Source organism: Heptranchias perlo, chromosome 2 (genome assembly GCF_035084215.1).
Source record: "Heptranchias perlo isolate sHepPer1 chromosome 2, sHepPer1.hap1, whole genome shotgun sequence".
In the NCBI taxonomy this organism is placed as follows: domain Eukaryota; kingdom Metazoa; phylum Chordata; class Chondrichthyes; order Hexanchiformes; family Hexanchidae; genus Heptranchias; species Heptranchias perlo.
This window is the reverse complement of record NC_090326.1, coordinates 144776583-144795312: the sequence shown is the minus strand read 5'-3', so window position 1 is coordinate 144795312 and position 18730 is coordinate 144776583. Positions and strand designations below refer to the sequence as shown.

The window sequence follows — 18730 nt, the reverse complement described above, 5'->3', positions numbered from 1 at the left end:
ATAATCGCTCCTGTGAAGCGTCTTGAGACGTTTTACTACATTAAAGGCACTATATAAATGCAAGTTGTGGTTGTTTCAGAAACATCTTAAAGTGCTTCACTTCCAACAAACTTATTTGAAGAGCAGTGACTTTTGTTGTGCAGGTAAACAAAGCAACCACTTTGCTTACAGCAAGATTTCACAAATAGCAATGATATGAATGGCTAGTTAATTGGGCTAATTGTCCAAGTCAAAATTACCTCCAACCAGTTCACAATTTCGTTGCACAAAGCCCACAGATGTAATCTCATGACATTATAAAAGAAAATAAAACTAATCTCACGATGCAATGGAACAACTGCAGTTTGGAGACAATCTGGGCCTATAGCAACGAGCCAAGTTCAGAACAACAAACAAAAAAAAAAGCCCACACGTGAAATCTCCCTTGCGCTTGACGCAGGAGGACTGGCGGCGCTGTTTGTTCCTCCTCGGAGGAGGAGCGCTTGAGATTGTCCATCTTGCACACGGGCTGCTCGTTGGTAGTCCCCGCGCTCCAGCGGTTGACTGTTTGTCCGGGCGGCGGGCGCGTGGAGCAGGAATGGCGCTCTACAACTTCAAGAAGATCACGGTGGTGCCGTCCGCCAAGGTGCGTCCTTGAGGCCCCGGAGCCTGGTGTCTGATAGCCGCCCGGCGATCAATTCACGCGTTTAAAAGTCTCAGTCTGGCGGGGTTGTGCGAGCTGGAGTACGAGGGGTGAGCGGGGCTCGAGCCGGCAGGCCGCGGACACGTGTCTCTCCCCCCCCGTCCCGATCCGCTGCCAGAACCTTCTGGGGCGGCCTGGGGCGGGAGGGACCCGGGGCGGGCGGGCGGGCGGGCGGGGGGGAGAAGGGAAGGGAAGGGAAAGTCTCCCACCCTTTACATTAACTGTTCGCGGCTTGACCCCGGGAACGGTGTTTATATCTTTAAAAATGTTCACAAGCCCGCACCGGGCGGGCGCTCAGTTTCTCCGTTTGTTTTTTTGCGCTGAAAAGACGACGTTCATTATAGGATTTTTAAAAAAAAAACACAAGTTGTATAAGTTTTAAAAATATCCCGGTGCTGATGGCAGTGAACGATTTCAATGCTCAGAGTAACTTCACTTTACCCCGCCCCTCCCCGTGCTGCAGATTATTTCCCGTCGGATTGTTCCGGCCTCCAGTTAAAGGGACGTCCCGAGTGCAGAGACACGAAGGAGCTGACACCGGGCCCTTCGCGTGTTTAAATACCTCCTCCTCCTCCTCCTGCTGCGTTAATTTTCAACTTGCTTCGTGTGTCGCTTTCCACTGCGGTCGAGTGAATTTTTAAGCAGCTGAAAAAGTTAATCATTTGCCAGAATGATATTCCTGATACCGAATTCCAGATTTTGTTTTGCCTTTTTTAAAAAAAAATTGGAAAAAATGCACGTGTCTTTGTTGGACAGGGTTTGCTGGGGAAAAAAAGTTTTATTGTTTGGACTTGTTAACCATTTTATTTGCCTCATGACTGTCGTGCTTTACATTTTCCCTAAAGGAGAACATGTCCACATCATAAGTTTAATATGCAGTCCACTTCTCAATTGAAGGTTATTCAATTCTGTTAATTCAAAAAAAAAACTTGATGCTAGATTCCCAGTTTTTTGTTATTTATATTGTGTAATTTATATTAATTTTAAATTTGTAATGTACAAAATGAATCAGGTGCCCATAAGACTAAGAAAATTAGAGAAATCATAGCTACCTTGTGGCTAATTACTTGCATTCCATTTTCAGATATTGATTATTTTGATATTTAAGCTGAAAACAATTATAGCTGTTATGTAATGGATGTCAGTACAGTTAGTATTCTCGTGCTACAGATCATGTTATAATATCTCGAGTCCAAAAACGTTGATGAAATGTGAATTTTCCTTTTTATAATTTTCTGAATTTTGAGTTAATAACAGCCTCCATGGTCACAGTCACTGAGCACGTCACTTGTGACATCAGTTTAGGGTCGTTTTAGTGCTGTGGCAGGAATGAAAATCTGAGTGGAGAGATTCAAATGGAATTGCAGGAAAGGAGGTCACAGATTTGGGAGTTAGGGTGGTATTTTGCAGGGCAGTGGGTCAAGGGTGTTTTTTTTGAGGAGGGGGTGGCGATCGTTTTGAAAGCGAGAGGGACAATATCAGAGGAGAGAGAACCATTTACATCTTCATTAGCATGGGGGCCGGGAAAGGAAGTTGGGTGGTCAGCAGTTTGATGGGAATAGGGTCAAGACACAGGAGGTGGGTCTTGTGGAAAAGATGAAATCGGAGAGGGCATGAGGGGAGGTTCGAGAGAAACTGGAGAAAGTCTCTCATCCTCCACCCTCTTTAAACTTCATGTCATCCAAAACTCTGCTGCCTGTATCCTGTCACGCACCAAGTCCCGCTGACTCTTCACCCCTGTTTTCACTGACCTATTTTGGCTCCGTCCCTCAACACCTCAGATTAAAAATTCTCATTCGCATGTTTATATCCCCATATCTCTGTAACCTCCAAAAAGAACCCTCCCTCAAACTCTTCATGCCTCTTGTGCACACCCACCACATTCCACCATTAGTGGCTGTGGCTTCAGCTGCCTAACTCCCACGCATTACAATTCATTTCTTAAATCCTTCTGCCTCTCCTCCTTTAAATCTACCTCTTTGACCATGATTTTGTTTACCCCCCTCCAAATATCTCCTCCTTTGGCTTGGCGTCCATTTTTTCTGATTACACCCCTGTGAAGCACTTTGGGACGATTTGCTATATTAAAGGTGTTTGTTATAAAGCTACATAAAAATTTGTATACGTGACTCTCCCTCAGTGTTAATTTGCAGTATCATAAACATGATTTTCCGTGCTGTGTTTCCAATTTCAGCTGAATTTTCCAGGATGAGGTGTTTTTCCACTCGCATTTAAAACTTAACTGATAAGCTGCCAAAAAAAACTCCCCAATACAAAAAATACTGTATTGGTTGATCTGGAAGGCTGGGGGCAATGCACATTTTAAAATACTATACAGAACACATCTCAAGTTGTTTTCATGCTGTTGAAGAGGTGAAGTTTACATTGCAGTTAGAAATCCTGTGGTGTTGGTGCATTTTCGAAACTTACTTGCACTACATTGCATAGGTAGTAAGAAAGTAGTGGGAAATGCAGCCAATATGCTAATCCTAGAGAAACATGCTCAATAGCCTGATTTGCTGCAGGATGATCTTATTTTTATGCATTCATTTGAACGAGAGGCTTTTGGGATGTGATAAAATGATTTATGAAGTGCAAAAATATAGAATGTCACTGTTTTGGTCAGAAACTCTGCTATTGGTCAAAATTTTGTGTCTTTTTGTTTTAGGACTTCATTGACCTGACGTTGTCAAAAACCCAGCGGAAGACACCAACTGTGATTCACAAAAATTATCAAATTAACCGAATTCGTCACTTTTATATGCGAAAGATTAAGTTTACTCAACAAAACTATCATGATCGTCTAAGTCTGATTCTAACTGATTTTCCGAAACTTGATGTAAGTCAATTATTGTTGCGTGGCAGCTTTTTAAAAAAAAAGGCACAATGTATGTGCTGAAAAGTCATCTTATATTACTTCAATTACAATTCAGTTTAAAGCACTTATGTTTGTTTTGTCATATGCAGCTAACACTTATGGAATTGATATGTTGGTAGTTCATAGCATTACATTTAGTAAAGAGAAAGCCTTACTCTTGTATATTCAACATTTGAAAGTTGGCTGAAAAGGTTTGTTGTGATTTTTGTTTTAAAATGGCTTACTTTTGGGAGTCCTGGGTGTGAAATATTGTTAATATTCTTTTGTTCCATATAGTCAAAACATATGGTGAAAGTACTTTCAGATGTGGGCACAGTCATTGTTTAAACTAAGGCCATTACAAAATCTCACGGCAAAAGGTGTTTTTAGGTAGTGATGTACCTAATTAATCCTTAAGCATTGTTTGTATTGTGTTATGAGTTTAAAACCTCCTGTTCTGCTATTTTTAACACTCAAAAGCCAGAGGAGAATATTGGATGCCTAAAACCCCAGAAAAAAATCAGTATTTATTTGGAGCATTGGTAAGAGTCAAGAAAAGAAGCATGGGACTTAAACATAATTAAGCCAAATGTTAAGTTACAATTGCTTACACAATTCACAGATGAACTCTTTTACTGTAATTCCAAATATTCCAGTGACAGAAGGATTGTTTTCTTCTCTGACTCGTGCCAGGAACTTGCATTAACATGAGAATCACTGTACAATAAACAAATGTTATTTTAATTCCATTACTTGTGCACCTATTTCCTGCTTAAATAGTTTTCCTCTGAGACTTGTCCAATATTTTTTCTGCCTACCAAATACACGATAAATTCCACTGAAACACAACCGACTCCAACATAATGCTATTTCAAACAAGGTAAATATAACCGCATTGTACAGACTCAGCAATGTCAGTTATATTACTGGCCTCAAATTTGTTGTTATTGCACAACCCATACACAATTCTGACCTACTGTATATGGCGACTACATACACAGCTGACCTCCAGGATTTGTGTCAAAATTGGAATCAGAGAGACACATACACATTATCTGCACGATGAGAGGTGATCTTATTGAAACATACAAAATTCTTACAGGGCTCAACAGGGTAGATGCAAGGAGGATGTTTCCCCTGGCAGGGGAGTCTAGAACCAGGGGTCACAGTCTCAGAATAAGGGGTAGGCCATTTGGGACTGAGATGAGGAGAAATTTCTTCACTCAGAGGATGGTGAATCTTTGGAATTCTCTACCCAAGAGGGCTGAGGATGCTCAGTCATTGAGTACATTCAAAACAGAGATCGATAGATTTCTAGATATTAAAGGCATCAAGGGATATGGGGATGGTGCAGGAAAATGGCGTTGAGGTAGATGATCAGCCATGATCTTGTTGAAAGGCGGAGCAGGCTCGAGGGGCCGGATGGCCTACTCCTGCTCCTATTTCTTATGTTCTTATGATATCAACATGCAGTGCGTTTTGGATGCGATACATGTGCATTTTTGGACCCGATCTTTAGTATGAAAGATTTTGGATTCTCTTATTAAAAACCATAAATTTATAATAATTGGCTAAAAGATTTTTCATTGATGCTTATTAATCCTATAACCAATTGGGGGGTTCGCGAACTGAACTGATGTCAGTGAACGGGAACATTCTTTCAATAGAAATCTTTTGTGATACCAGTTGATTCTCAATGTATTCAATCCCGTACTAATACAATTGGAGATAAAATTGGAAAACTTCATTTTCAACAGAAGGATTCCCCAATTAATTGGCTTACCCATACTCTACGCTAGCAATGGCTGGAAATCTCTGGTAGCTCAAAACATAACTTGTCAGATAACCCAGTTTAAATCTGTGTGTCATTCGTAATTTGAAGCAGCTGTTTTAAAGAACTGAAGTGTCATAAAATGTTAGAAATTATTGCGCTTTTCAGAATAGTCAAACCATTCTTGTTTCTTTGTAGGACATACACCCATTTTATGCTGACTTGATGAATGTGCTGTATGACAAAGATCACTACAAGCTGGCATTAGGGCAGATTAACATTGCAAAGAACCTCATTGACAAGTAAGATTTACATTCATCTCTGTTTTCTGCAAGTAGTATGGCAGTGGTCCTGCACTTGCTATCCAAAATAGTTGGATTGCTGTTATGGATTGTGTCATTGTAGAATAGGGTGCTGTGCAGCAATCTTGATTACGCAAGTTTGATTCCTTGCTTCAAGTGTCACTTGATCTCTTCTATCCCCAGTGGAATGTTTTGTTAGACTTGCAGCAGTGTTCCATCTCAGTGAAGGAAAAAGAATTTTCTGACAGTCCTATTCAGGCAATGAAGCACAGCTTCAGCTGGTCTGATGATGGTTGTGACAAAATCTGTAATTCAGATATTCCTATCTTCCTTGATTTATGTTTAAAAAAGGAAATAAGGAGATAAAATTGAAGTAATTTTAAAGCCTTAATTCTTCCAATGCCTCAGGTCAGATGTTACGTTGCATGTTTGTATAAAAACATGTCAAAAATTTATTTGGTTGCGCCTGTGATGTGATTAAACATATGTGATAGTTATGTTGCAGTAATAGTTTTTGTTTCACTGTCACAGTGCACAAAAGCTTTCTTTTAAAAAAAATCCAGTGGGAAGATAATTTCCCTGGGCCAAGTTTGAGATTCTGTATATTTAACAAATTAGTGATGGAATAATGCAAATATTTTTAATGTCAATTTGATGCATGAATTAATGAATTGAATTGTATTTAGCAATGAACAATGGAGATTAGATTTCAATCAAAAATTGCTTTTGAATTTGTTCTATATCAGATTTTTTAATGAATTAATTTATTCTGAAAGTATTATTCCTATGTTTAGTTGGACCTAAACAAAAGTCTAATTTTCAACCAGTGTTGCTAAGGACTACGTACGTCTGATGAAGTATGGTGATTCTCTGTACCGCTGCAAACAACTGAAGCGTGCGGCGCTCGGGCGCATGTGTACTATTCTCAAACGACAGAAGCAAAGTTTAGAGTATTTGGAACAAGGTAAGTGCCAGACTTTCATTTACTCATTTATTAGGGTTCAAGATAATTTTGTTTAGAGATTTTTTTTTTAGATGACTCGAAATCTATAGAATCTGTATTTCAACACTTAAGCTTTTTTTTAAAACTGATTTGGTTTTATTGGTTTGATAGCATGGTGTTTGTGTATTTCCTGTGGTTCCTCATGGGAGACATTCACTTCCTAACAGTTTATCCCAGTTGGCAGTACTCTCACCTCTGGGTCAGTAAGTTATGCATTTGAACCCTGGTCTAGGACTAATCTCTCCTGATGCTCCTGCACAGTACTGATGGCATGCTCTGTCATCAAATTTGAGGTTCATCGGATGAAATCCCATCTGCCTGTTCAAGTGGACGTTAAAGATCCGTGGCATTGTTTGAAGAATACGAGGGAGTTTTCCCTCAACCATACAGTTTTAAAAAAAACAGGTTAACTGATTATTTATCTCTTTGCAGTTTGTAGGACATTGGTGTCACAGAATAATGACAGCAACGTCCTACATAAGAAATCACTGCACTTCAAAAGTAAATCATCTTGTGAACCATTTTAAGATGTTTCAACCTGATAAGGCACTAAATAAATGTAAATATTCACAAGGAAGAGAGTCAACTCAAGTATTTCTCAGACACTTCCTGGGGCAGTTATAAAAGTGTGAGAGTTGAGCAGACTTATTGTGGTTTTCAAAACGATGGATATGAATAAAGTCTATGGCTGGTAACTTCCCCAAAGCTGTTCCCACTCTACTGCCATTACGCCGTTGGATGTGTGGCAGAAACCTCGCTTACGGGGTTTCTGCTGCACGTTCAGTGAAGTTATGGCAGCAGAGTGGCAGCAGCAACGAGGAAATTTCTGGCCTATGTTTTTAGATTAACATATTCACCCACACCTTTTCAGAATTTTTTTGAAGTAAAGCTTCATTTAAAAATTTAGTGTATTTAAGTATCAGTGATTGCCTCTTACCCAACCGTTTAGGATTGATTAGACATTTTAAATCTTTGAATCCTTTTCTCCATGAATTGGGCTAAAACTCCTGCCTGGTCCTCAATAAAAATGAGTTTCAGCAGCACCTCCCATTGTTTTTTTTTTAAGTGATTCAAGTATCTGATGGCTTAGAATGTTAAATCCTCCCTGGCTACAGGCATGGTGCCGGAGGATTGGAGGACTGCTAACGTTGTACCGTTGTTTAAAAAGGGAGAGAAGGATAGACCGAGTAATTATAGGCCAGTCAGTCTAACCTCGGTGGTGTGCAAATTATTGGAATCAATTCTGAAAGACAGTATAAACCGTCATTTAGAAAGGCACAGATTAATCAAGGACAGTCAACATGGATTTGTTACGGGAAGGTTGTGTCTGACTGACACAATTTTTTGAGGAGGTAACAAGGAGGGTCATTGAGGATAGTGTGTATGATGTAGTCTACGTGGATTTTAGAAAGGCTTTTGACAAGGTCCCACATGGCAGGCTGTCAAAAAAGTAAAAGCCCATCGGATCCAAGGGGAAGTGGCAAATTGGATCCAAAATTGGCTCAGTGGCAGGAAGCAAAGTGTAATTGTCGGGTGTTTTTGTGACTGGAAGGCTGTTTCCAGTGGGATTCCGCAAGGCTCGGTACTAGGTCCCTTGCTTTTTGTGGTATATATTAATGATTTAGACTTAAATGTAGGGGGCATGAATAAGAAGTTTGCAGATGATACAAAAACTGGCCATATGGTTGATAGTGAGGAGGAAAGCTGTAGACTGCTGGAAGATATCAATGGATTGGTCAGGTGGGCAGAAAAGTGGCAAATGGAATTCAATCCAGAGAAGCGTGAGGTTGTGCATTTGGGGAAGTCAAACAAGGCAAGGGAGTACACGATAAATGGGAAGATACTGAGAGATGTAGAGGAAGAGAGGGACCTTGGAGTGCATGCTCACAGATCCCTGAAGGTTGCAGGACAGGTAGATAAGGTGGTTAAGATGGCATACAGGATACTTTCCCTTATTAGCTGAGGCATAGAATATAAGAGCAAGGAAGTTATGCTAAAACTGTATAAAACACTACTTAGGCCACAGCTTGAGTACTGCGTACAGTTCTGGTCACCACATTACAGGAAAAAAGTGATTGCACTTGAGAGGGTACAGGGAAGATTTACGAGGATGTTACCAGGACAATTTTAGCTATGTGGAAAGTTTGGATAGGCTGGGGTTCTTTGTAACAGAGGAGGCTGTGGGGTGATTTAATTGAGGGGCCTGGACAGAGTGGACAGGAAGGATCTATTTCCCTTAGCAGAGAGGTCAATAACCTGGGGGGAAATATTTTAAAAGTAATTGGTAGAAGGATTAGAGGGGAGCTGAGGAAAAATGTTTTCACCCAGAGGGTGGTAGGGGTCTGGAACTCACTGCCTGAAAGGGTGGTAGAGGCAGAAACCCTCATCACGTTTAATAAGTACTTGGATATGCACTTGGAAGTGCCGTAACCTACTAGGCTATGGACCAAGTGCTACAACGTGGAATTAGGCTGGGTAGCTCTTTTTCTACCGGCACGGACACTATGGGCCGAATGACCTTGTTCTGTTCTGTAAATTTTCTATGCTTCTGATGTGTTCAGTGCTTTAATATTCCTTCTCTTTCAGTGCGACAACATCTTTCTCGACTGCCAACAATTGATCCCAACACGAGGACGTTATTGCTCTGTGGGTACCCTAATGTTGGAAAATCCAGCTTTATCAACAAGGTGCGTGTTATTTAAAAAAAAAATGATTTGCCTATTGTGCCTTGTATCAGCTGTTAAAACAATCTGTCATTATAGACAAAGTACAGTGATAAGCTTATAATTAACAGAAGCACAAATAATCTAATTTCTGCCTGTTAAGTAGCATAACTAATCCAAGTTATTAATTTGATAAATGGCTTATGGCAGTAGTTCAGAAGCTGTTCTGGTTCTTTGATAGTTGATATGTTCAGTGCAATAATATTGTTATCTTGGGGATAGTTTAATGCCCACGGAGCTTTGCATTTAGGTTGCATTCATACTGGACTTATGAAGATACATGCAAGGGGCTCACTGAGCACCTGTCCCATATCTTTAATCACCCTTGAATGGATATTATTTAGACCTGGAGCCCTATGAATTTTGAGCTTTCCTCAATGACATCCACGATGACATTACAATCTTTTAATAATAATGCTATTCTATACCGAGAACCCCCCATCTAGAACTTAAGCATCATCTACAGGAGTATAGGCTGATGTGAAATAATCATTTAGCAGCTCTGCCGTAACCTGAGAATCAATGTGAATTTGCCCTACAGTATCCTTAGTGGCTCTATATAGTCCTTAATGGTCTTCTGATCTGATATAGCTGAAAAAGCTTTTGCTAGTACTGCCACAGTTGTGCAGCATCTTCTTTTCCAAAGATCTTATGGCTGCTCTTCTCTCTCTCTCTTGCATGGTACTTGTTTCTATGAGTTAAATTCCTTAAGTATGCAGAATGCCTTCTGTTTTGATTTGATTTGCCTCAGCACATCCCTTGTCAACCATTATGGCTCTGTTCTGTCATGTGCCCTTCCAGTAACCATTGGGACATACATGGCTTCATCTTGTTAGTGGTTTTAAATAGAACCCATTTATCTTCAGTACCTGATTGCCTATCTAGTAGGGTTGCCCGCTTTTGCCAGATCTTCAGCCGTTTTTGTAATATGACGTGGCAGTTCCTTTCCTTTTCCTTCTGTGTATGGAAGCTATGTGGCCTGACTCTTTAAAGGCTTTGGACAGACTCTGGAACGTTGATAAGTACCTTCAAAAAAAGACTTGGACCAAGCAGTTTCAAACTTAAATTTAAAAAATGCCACCACTAAAACACCTATTCAAATAAATCACAGATAATGTTTGTATTTGAATTGAATGGCTTGGTCCCTTGCTTGGATACCAGGCACAGGTAAACCCACTAAAATCTGTAGCAATTGTATCAAGTTATGCTGGGACATGATTTTTGTGGGTAAAGCTGGTCTTCAATTCTGCTACCATAACAATTAAAGAAGCCAATACCATGCTATATCTTAGATTTAAAATATTTAATTTTTGTTACACTACCTTTCTTCTGAACTTTAAAAGCAGCTTCTAAACTTTTTGACACTATCTTTGGTCACCTCCCCAACTTTGTCCCCTATTTTCTGGTTAATATGCATTGCTCCTTGAGATGTTTTGTTATGTGAATGGAGTTTTGTAAATGTAATTTTTTTATTATAAGAATATATTTTTCATAGATTCAAAACTTCAATTTGGCCAAATTATCATGAATCATAACACATGCCCAAGCTTGAAGAAAATGGTAAAGAATGTCAATGTAAATCAGAATTAAACAGACATCTAACCTTGTGTAATAATATATAGGTATACAATACCAACATTTATTACAGCTGTATTTAAGATATTTAATCCACATAATCATAAGTTCAAAACTGATTAAATGTATATGCATCATTGCGAGTCTATGACATTTTTAGTAATGATGCCTGTCCAGTGCTACAGTGACACTGTGTGCATTGCTGTAAAGTGGAGGAAGTCAATGCTCAGATCGTGCACATTCAGATTCTTGCACAGAGTTGTTACCTGCAGGGCTCTGTTATTGGATAGCTTCTAAGGAACAGTCCGCTCTCTTCAGTATGTAGAAATTGAAAGACTGGCTGCTGCATTACCGGGGCTTTTAAAAAGTAAAATCATGAACAGGATATATAAAATAATAAATTACATATAATAACCAAATTTTTATTCTTGTGGTTTTAGGACATGTGTGTTAAAATATCAAGATTTGTTTTAAATATTTAGGCAAACAACTTTTAGCTATACTTCACACATGATGTACTCTCCCACACTGACCTGTCCAATGGGGGGAGAATACCCATAAAATCTGTTCCTGGCTAACAACTCACTTTGTATAATTAATTTGCTTCTAAATTACAAATGTTTTTTCTGTATTTAGAATGTGCAAAGTTCTGTTGGCCAGAGAGACCATTTTGGGCTAAATAACTGGGTTCTTTACAGCACAATTCTAGGCACAGAAGCCCGTGCCAGCTTTGCTGATTCTGAAAGTGGAATAATATGCGGTAATGAACAAGACCCTCCATAATAGCTGCTGATGAATTGTTTTAAAGCAATCCTAAATTTTCTGTTTTGATGCAATAAATATGAAGAACTGTCTGCAACTTTTATATTCTATGTTCTGTTTTGTTACATTAAAATCTTGTATTTGCAATTACAGATATATTATTAGCTTAATGTTTGCTTGCAGATTACTCGGGCGGACGTTGAAGTACAACCATATGCTTTTACCACAAAGTCATTGTTTGTGGGACATATGGATTACAAGTACCTACGCTGGCAGGTTCGTGTTCGCAAACTTATAAAATATTTTCTCATGTATTTGATATAGTTATAGATTTCTATTATAAAATCCTATCTTGTGTATTGTATCTTAAAGGTTCACGTATACACTTGTGTGCTTTGAATTTGTTGCCATTTGTTACAGATGCAAAACATTAAGAACGATAGTCATTTCCTGCTGTTTTTCTGACCTTCAGAAGGACCCAGGGACATGAGGCTGCCACTCTAAAGAGAAACAATGGGGTTCATTTTAACCCTCCCAGGGCGGGTAGGGGGTTAATTTTTTTTAAATGGCAACCCGATTCCAACCTGCTCTCTTCTGGTTTTAATGGAGGTGGATTGGGGGGGGGGGGGATCGACCCACCAGGCTGCGGCTTCCATTTTAAGTAAAGTTTTATTTTTAACGCCATTTGTCCGGGTTTCCCGTCCACAAATCTTCTTTCCCTCCTTGGAGCTATTGTCGGGGCCAATGACTGTCTAATTGACCTCCGGGTGTGACTGTATACTGCAATTAGACCATGTGGCCTGAAAGGGACAGAGCTCCATCTTAACTGCAGAATAAGATATATTATAAAATAACACCGCAATAACACAAGAGGTCTGCTAACACTCTCTAAATATTTGAAGACTAATATTTCCTAGGTTCATAATTGTTTTGGTACCATAACTGTTGCAGATATATTTTAGAATCAATTTTACTCGTCAGCAGGACTTCATGTGTTAAACACTAATTATACAAAGCTGTCCCGATGACTTAGAGGTGAAGTTTTCATCTCAGCCATAGAGACCATGAAGTTCCCAAAATGATCCCCAGTTTATGCTGAGTTAGCTGATCTCAGTGGGATTGCCGTAGTAGCGCTGCAACTGGTCCAGTACCATTCGGATAGGGAGGGTAAAAATTGGCCAATGACCCTGTTCCTGCTTGACATCCCTGCTAGAAGTGCATGTATGTGGATACTGAGTGAGGCTGGGGTTGGACTTGCTTATTATGTCCTTCACAGACAAGTATGCTGACGTAACTTGCTGTTGATGTTCACTCATGAATAGTGGTCACTTAGCCAAGATACTGGAGGGTGGTAGTTAGTGAGGGAGGAAAACACATTATTGTGGACCAGAAGGTGGAGGCATTGAAAGGGAACAAAGCAGTCAACCAAATGATGTATCTTATAGCAGTACTAGAGGTATTAAAAATAGAGGAACTAGGAATGCAAATCCAGCTAGAGGAGTATGATATGGTGGCAATTGGAGACCTGGCTGCAGCCTGGGCAAGATTGGGAACTGAATATCCCAGGATACAAGATTTCTAGTGGGGGCAGGAGTGAGGGGGGGGTTTGCAATATTAATGAAGAACACAATCATGCTGCTGAAAATGAGTGGGTGGAATTACACAAGGAATAGAAAAGAATGCAAAACACTAGTGGAATTTTCTCGATGTGCTGACTTAAGAGAAATATGCATATCAGGGAGGCCTATAAGATGAAAAATGTAATAATGGGAGACTTCAACTTGTAGTTTGAGAGGGAAGTAGCAGGATAAGTAGAAACTGGAATGTATATTGAATGTTTTAGAGATCATTTCCCAAAGCAGCATGTCTTAAAGCTAACAAAGGAGTGGGCAATATTTGATTTAGATATTAGTTACAAACCAGTAGGGGAGCATCTTGGGAATAGTGATTATAACATGGTTAAACACACATTACTAGACTCAAAGGGACTTGTGCTGGCGACAAGTTCATTTAGTTCAAAAGTACATCTATAAAGTTAGTGGTACAAATACATTTCTGAACCTGGCAGACTTTGCAATTTTCATATATTTATATAGTACTAGTGAATCTCATGTGATGGTCAAAATAATATTCTATTATACAAGCACTGACTTGTTTTTAAACGAACATTGCTTTAATTCCCAACACCTAAAATATACCAGCAACAAGACATTATCCATTTTACTATGTAACCTTCTCCTTATCAAACAATGTGCATATTTGTACATAATGAAGTCATAGTATGTTCAGGCTCAAATTCAACTAACACTGCTGTGTAATTAAAAACTCAATTTCATTTATTCAATTGAAGTAAATCAGTGGCTGTCACAATATATTCTGTGTGCTATGGGGTAAATCAGCATATTTGACTCATGAGCAATACCATGGGACATTTGCTATATGTAAAAAAAAAGACCTACTTTGGGAATGGAGGGGAGAGATTCAGTTGATACGTGCTATTCTTGCCCCTAAGTTAGTAGTTTGGGTTCAAGCTCCAATGCAGGATTTGAGCACATAAGCTAGGATGTCAGTTCAGTACAGTGCTGAGGGAGTGCTGCATTGTCAGAGATTTCTGTCAGCTGAGATGTTAAATCGAGGCTCCAAGAGCCAATTCTTGTGGATGTAAAAGATGCTGTGGCAATAGTCAAAGAAAAGCAGAGTTCTCCAGGTGCCTTGGTCAGCATATCTCTCTCAAAAACATCAATGTTGGCTGGGCATTCATCTCATTGTATGAGAGATCTTTGTGCACAAATTTGCTGCCACATTTGCCTTCTGTATAGTAATTCATTGGATATTAAGTGCTTTGGGATGCCCTGAGAAATAAGATGCTATATAAATGCGAGTTTCTTTTATAAACTAAAATTGCAGATGACGATAGACAAAGATGTGGGGATGAGAGCAGAAAATTACAAAAGGTTAAGTGAGTAGGTGGGACAATGGAAGATGTGCAGATCAAAGTAAAGTGTGAGGTAATGCACACTCTATTCCCATCTGCTATTCTCACTTGCAAGGTAAACTGGGAAGCACTGGGGTGCGGGAAGATGATCCTGTTACACACATTGTTAAAAGATAGCTCAGGTGCAAAAGTGATTTTAAAAAAAGGAGTTAGTGAGATTCTGGGATTCAACACAAGAGGTAGCAAAAATAAGAGCAAGGAATTACGACAGCGGCTCTATAGAGTGCTGCTCAGACTTCGTTAGGACATGGGGACACAGGTTCAAACTAGTAAAAGGTAACTAGGACTGATATCAGGAGGTTCTTCATATCGAGAGTGATGAACATGGAATGGATTTCTGGGCAGAGTGGTGGAGGCAAAAAGTTTGGAATCTCAAACAATGATATATAACATTGAGGGGGGTGGGGTGGAATGTTGGGTTCTTCTGTATGGATGATTAAGATGGGCTGAATGGCCTTCCTTGTCTGTAAGGATCTTGTGAATATTGTGTTCAGTTTTGGCTAGTCCACCTCAAGAAGGATGATACACAGATGAAGTGACTTAGCTATGATGAGAGACTGGATAAACAGGTTACATGACCTGGAGCTAAAGAGTTCGAAGTATTTAAAATAATGAAAAGAATTGACTCGGCAGATGGGGAATAGTCCATCCCCAGCAGGGAAATCTAGAACAAGGAGACATGTATAATAAGTGAGTTAAAAGTGAAACCAGAATTTTTTTTTCACATGAAGGATTGTGAGAATGTGAAATGTGCTGCTGAGAAGGCCAAAGTGGCAGAAGATATCATTTTTTTTGGAAAAGGAGGTGGATATTTACTTGGAAAGCAAGAGCATTGGCAGACAATTGGGATTAAAAAGATGGAGCTTCCATGGCTAACAAACTGGCCGAGTGAGCTCAATGGGACAATGCTGGCTTCTCACGATCATGCAGGGCAAATGGCCTACTCCTATTCCTAATTTTGTATTTGCAATGGTTATAACAGTCTTTTGATTAATCAAAATGTTCTATTCAGAGGTGATTAGATTCCAAAATCGGAATACCTCGGACGCTGGAAATACTCAGCAAGTCAGGCAGCATCTGTGGAGAAAGAAACAGTTAACATTTCAGGTTGATGACCTTTTGCCAGAACTGGAAGAAGTTGAAGATTAAACAGTTTTTAAGCAAGTACAGAGCCAGGGAAAGGTGGGGAGGAAAGAACAAAAGGGAAGATCTCTGATAGGGTGGAGGGCAGGAGTGATTAAATGACAAAAATGACTAGATTCCTATTGCATTTGTATCTGGTGAAATTTTAATGTGGTGATGCAACCAAAGCAATGCAAAGTTGTTAGATCCGACTTTATATAATGAAGGGTTGTTATTGGGGGACTGTTCAACAGGAAATCATTTCTGGTTTTCAGAAATTGGGTTAATATTTTAGTATGGCAGTAATTTTAATGGAGGTCTTTTATCCCTTCAGGATTTTTTTCTGTTTGGTTGCTCTGAGAAATTCTGCTTGTGCTGTTTCACAATATCAGACATGGTAGTGCCCTATAATCAGTGTAAAGCTGAAAATTTTTCACAGTGTTACCCTTGTTCAAAAAGACCAGAATTTTACGTAAGTGTTTTCTGGAATGGTTAGTACCAGAGTAAAATGTTGATGTGCTTTTATTCAGTGACTGACTGGTGTACAATAGGCTCGTATAGGACATGACTGATGTCCATTGATTTGTGTTGACATATTCAATGTTCTAGTTAATTATTAAATGAAAAATAAAACATTCGGAGGAGCTACATCATTAGATAAATTTAAAACAGAAATAGACAGTTTCCTAGAAGTAAAGGGAATTAGGGGTTATGGGGAGCGGGCAGGAAATTGGACATGAAGCTGAGTTCGGATCGGTCAATGCCCTGTGGGTGGCGGAGAGGGCCCAGGGGCTATGTGGCCGGGTCCTGCTCCGACTTCTTGTGTTCTTTAGATTTGTGGTTGGGATCAGATCAGCCATGATCTTATTGAATGGCGGAGCAGGCTCGAGGGGCCGATTGGCCTACTCCTGCTCCAATTTCTTATGTTCTCATGAAAGGCTGCTACTAAAGATGGTAACCCCTTATCCTGGATTAGGTGGTTGATACTCCAGGTGTTTTGGATCATCCATTGGAGGAGCGGAATACCATTGAGATGCAGGCGATCACTGCGCTGGCTCACCTCCGTGCTGCTGTTCTGTATGTGATGGACGTGTCCGAACAATGTGGGCACACTGTGGAGGAACAGCTAGATCTCTTCAAAAACATTCGGCCCCTCTTTGCCAACAAGGTAAAATCTTCATTTGAATTTATAAAATTTAGTTGAAACACTTAATGATTTTGACAGCCTATAAATACATGCAGCAACCTGTATAATTTCATTGGGGTGAAATGCCTGTCTGATAATTTTGCTGAGAAAAATGATATCAGTATAAAACAGTGCTTGCTGTCTCTTTTGCTGAAATTAGAGAATTTCACTTGTGTTAATGCTGTTATAGATTTAATTTAGGCAAGTGTTTGCAGTTTTTTAAATGGTACACAAGCAAAGAATAGTTGGGTTGAAGTCCCACTCCAAAGACTTGAGTACAAAATCTAGGCTGACACTCCAGTGAAGTACTGAGGGGGTGCTGCACTGTCAGGTGCCGTCTTTCGGATGAAACGTTAAATCGAGGTCCTGTTTGCCCTTTCAGGTGGATGTGAAAGATCCCATGACACTATTTGAAGAAGGGCAGAGGCGTTCTCCTGGTGTCCTGGCTAACATTTATCCTTCAACCAACATCACTAAAAACACATTATCTGGTCATTCTTTCATTTCTGTTTGTGGGAGCTTGCTGTGCTCAAATTGGCTGCCGTGTTTCCTACATTACAGCCAATGAAATACTTTTGAAGTGTAGTCACTATTGTAAAGTGCCTTGAGACATCCTGAGGTTGTGAAAGGAGCTATATAAATGCAAGCCTTTCTTTCTTAATCTCGTTGTTTTCCTTTGACTTTGCACTTATTACCTACGATTCAGATACAATTGGATCAGTTTTCATTTGAACAGAGGAAATTAAGATGATTTGATAGTGTTTAAAATTATGACTGTCGATGGAAGCACAGTTTTCAGTGGTTGAAGGGACATAATTGTAAAAGTAAATGCAAGAGATTTAGGACAAAGAAACTTTTTACAAAGGGTTGTGAGGCTGTGGAATGCACTACCAGAATTAGTGATTGTGTTAACTTGTAAGAATAGGTTCTTTAGGTGGTTGAAGGAAAGAGGGATAAAGAGATTTGCGAATAGGGCAGACACATGGCATTAAGACTACCGCTTGTGTGAAGGATAAATACAGTCCCCACCACTTACACCGTCCGCACTCAACACGGACAGCTGCCTATATCGGGCAAATGGAGCTAACCATCTGTCGTTACCATAGGCGTCAATTACAAAGGTGCCTATTAAAACGTATTAAACGTGCCAACTATTGTGCAGTTCAGTACTTATTGATTTAAAAGCTCTGCTGATTTCAGGCAAAACCAGCTGATTTTGAAGCTGCTTGAAGTCTCCGCTTTCTGACTGCCTCCTGTCATGGATAACAGTTAACAGGGCAAACGGCTGATGGAGACTTCAGGCAACTTTATTCACCTGTTTGCACTGACAACGGGAAGCAGTTGGAAAATGGAAATTTGGGCAGCTTCATTCAGATGGTTTTACTATCCACCTCGCATAACTGGCAAATCGCATTAGCACGAACATGCCCGCTATATGCAGTGGGGACTGTACCAACGTGGACTGGTTGAGCCAAACGGCCCACTTCTGTGTTATAAACCTTTGTAATTCCACATATGATCTTTCGATCAGTGTTTCTGTATGGAAGAAAATTGGCTTGCTTAATTTCACTGATTACTTTTTCGTTTCAGCCCCTGATTATTGTTGCAAACAAATCTGATGTGAAGAAGATAAATGAACTTTCTGAAGAGCGGAAGGTCAGTACCTTATTAGGTTGGTGGTGTGCAGCATTAAAGCCGTCAATTACTGCACATATGCACCCCCATTTTTAAATAATTATATGATCCTTTTTT

The 18730-nt window shown here is 39.7% G+C and overlaps 1 protein-coding gene across 1 annotated transcript in view; it reads left to right on the top strand.

The window, feature by feature from the left end:
• The first annotated feature begins 519 nt into the window (after positions 1–519).
• Positions 520–18730, top strand: part of gtpbp4 (GTP binding protein 4) — a 34660-nt gene continuing 16449 nt past the window's right edge. The window contains exons 1-8 of the mRNA XM_068007831.1: positions 520–625; positions 3351–3521; positions 5509–5612; positions 6440–6576; positions 9202–9302; positions 11859–11951; positions 16769–16960; positions 18569–18634. Coding sequence (XP_067863932.1) covers positions 578–625; positions 3351–3521; positions 5509–5612; positions 6440–6576; positions 9202–9302; positions 11859–11951; positions 16769–16960; positions 18569–18634 — 912 coding nt within the window. The 5' untranslated portion in view covers positions 520–577. The remainder of the gene's footprint in view (positions 626–3350; positions 3522–5508; positions 5613–6439; positions 6577–9201; positions 9303–11858; positions 11952–16768; positions 16961–18568; positions 18635–18730) is intronic.